Source organism: Megascapheus bottae, chromosome 21 (assembly GCF_031878675.1).
Source record: "Megascapheus bottae isolate mThoBot1 chromosome 21, mThoBot2.hap1, whole genome shotgun sequence".
NCBI lineage: Eukaryota > Metazoa > Chordata > Mammalia > Rodentia > Geomyidae > Megascapheus > Megascapheus bottae.
In genome coordinates, this window is record NC_143529.1 from 33,519,610 (window position 1) to 33,521,004 (window position 1,395).

General features: G+C 58.1%; 1 protein-coding gene across 1 annotated transcript; it reads right to left on the reverse strand.

The window, feature by feature from the left end:
• Positions 1–200: 200 nt before the first annotated feature.
• On the reverse strand, positions 201–1,184 carry Gpr55 (G protein-coupled receptor 55). The gene has a single exon (XM_090354407.1). It carries the CDS (start codon positions 1,181–1,183, stop codon positions 227–229), a length of 957 nt encoding a protein of 318 aa, XP_090210533.1. The 5' UTR covers position 1,184; the 3' UTR covers positions 201–226.
• Positions 1,185–1,395: the final 211 nt, after the last annotated feature.

The following is a 1,395-nucleotide window of genomic DNA, read 5'->3' on the forward strand; positions in this document are numbered from 1 at the left end:
CTTCTTTGGACTTAGAAATGAAGACTTCACTGGGTCTTGGGTTCACCCACAAACCCCAGACCGCAATCATTACATCCAGGTATCCAGATGCTGCGGACAGCTGATTGGGAGTATAAAGAGCGAAGATGGCGCTCATCATCAAAGAGAAATCATGCTAGTTGGAACAGGACGACCCGGTGGAGGATTGGGACTGAACTTCCCTTCCTGTGGGCCAGGCTGCCACCCCTTAACCCCTGGTCGTCACGGTGTCCTGGAGGACCAGCCGGGCTCCGGAAGGCCGACGGGCCACGATGCCCATGCGGAATTCTTTGATGACAAAGTAGTAGCAGAAAACGTCGAGGCAGCAGTTGATGTTGGAGAAGCAAAGCGCCAGTTGCAAGAACATGCTAATGCTTCTCTTGACTGCACACTGCACGATGAAGCCATTCCTCACCAGGAACTGGAGGAAAAAGCCCAGGTGCACGGGGAGAAAGGAGACCACGAAGACCGCCAGGCTGGCCCCGATGGTCCAGATGCAGGCTTTCTGCTGGACCCAGTCCTGAGTGCAGCGGCGGCGGCGCAGGAGAATGTGGATGCTCCTGTAGGAGCAGAAGCTCATGGCGCCCATGGGAAGGAGGAAGCCGAACACCTCGAAGGGGAAGAAGACCTGGGCGCTCCACGTGCCATCCGACATGTTGTGGAAGCAGGTGTAGGCCTCCACTTGCCCGTGGAAGTTGTAGATGGGGATGCTTCCCGTCCACACCAGCAGCCAGATGGCCAAGCAGACCCCCAGCGTCTTCCTGGGGGAGCGGAGGTGGTTGACCAGGAGCGGGTACTGAATGGCCAGGAACCTGTCCAGGCTGATGAAGGAGATGGTGAAGACGCTTCCGTACATGCTGATGAAGTAGAGGCACTCCACGAGGGTGCAGACGGCCGGCACCGGGGGCTGGCCACGCGACAGGGCCATCTTGAACGGGAGCGAGAGGACCAGCAGCAGATCGAAGACCGCCAGGTTGATCATGTACATGGACGTGGCCGCGTAGTCCCGGCGCCTCCTCAGGAAGGAGCTGAAGCCACGGATGGCCAGCAGGTTGAGGAGCAGGCCCAAGAGGAAGGTGGGGATGTGCACAGCCAGCTGCAGGGTCCTCGTCAGCTCGTCCACGTCACTGAACGAGCAGTTGTGGCCTCCGGGGACCTGGCTCATGTTCTTGCCTGCAATATCAACCGGAGGTTAGAGTCTCGCCTCCCTCTCTCCCTCTCCTCTCCTCTCCTCTCTCTCTCTCTCTCTCTCTCTCTCTCTCTCTCTCTCTCTCTCTCTCTCTCTCTCTCTCTCTCTCTCTCTCTCTCTCTCTCTCTCTCTCTCTCTGCCCCCCCAACCCCATCTCCTGGAAGTGATAGATTCAATGGTTGGGATAA

Coding starts and splice junctions, on each gene's coding strand:
- Gpr55 (XM_090354407.1), bottom strand. CDS start 1,183: ATGAGCCAGGTCCCCGGAGGCCACAACTGCTCGTTCAGTGACGTGGAC.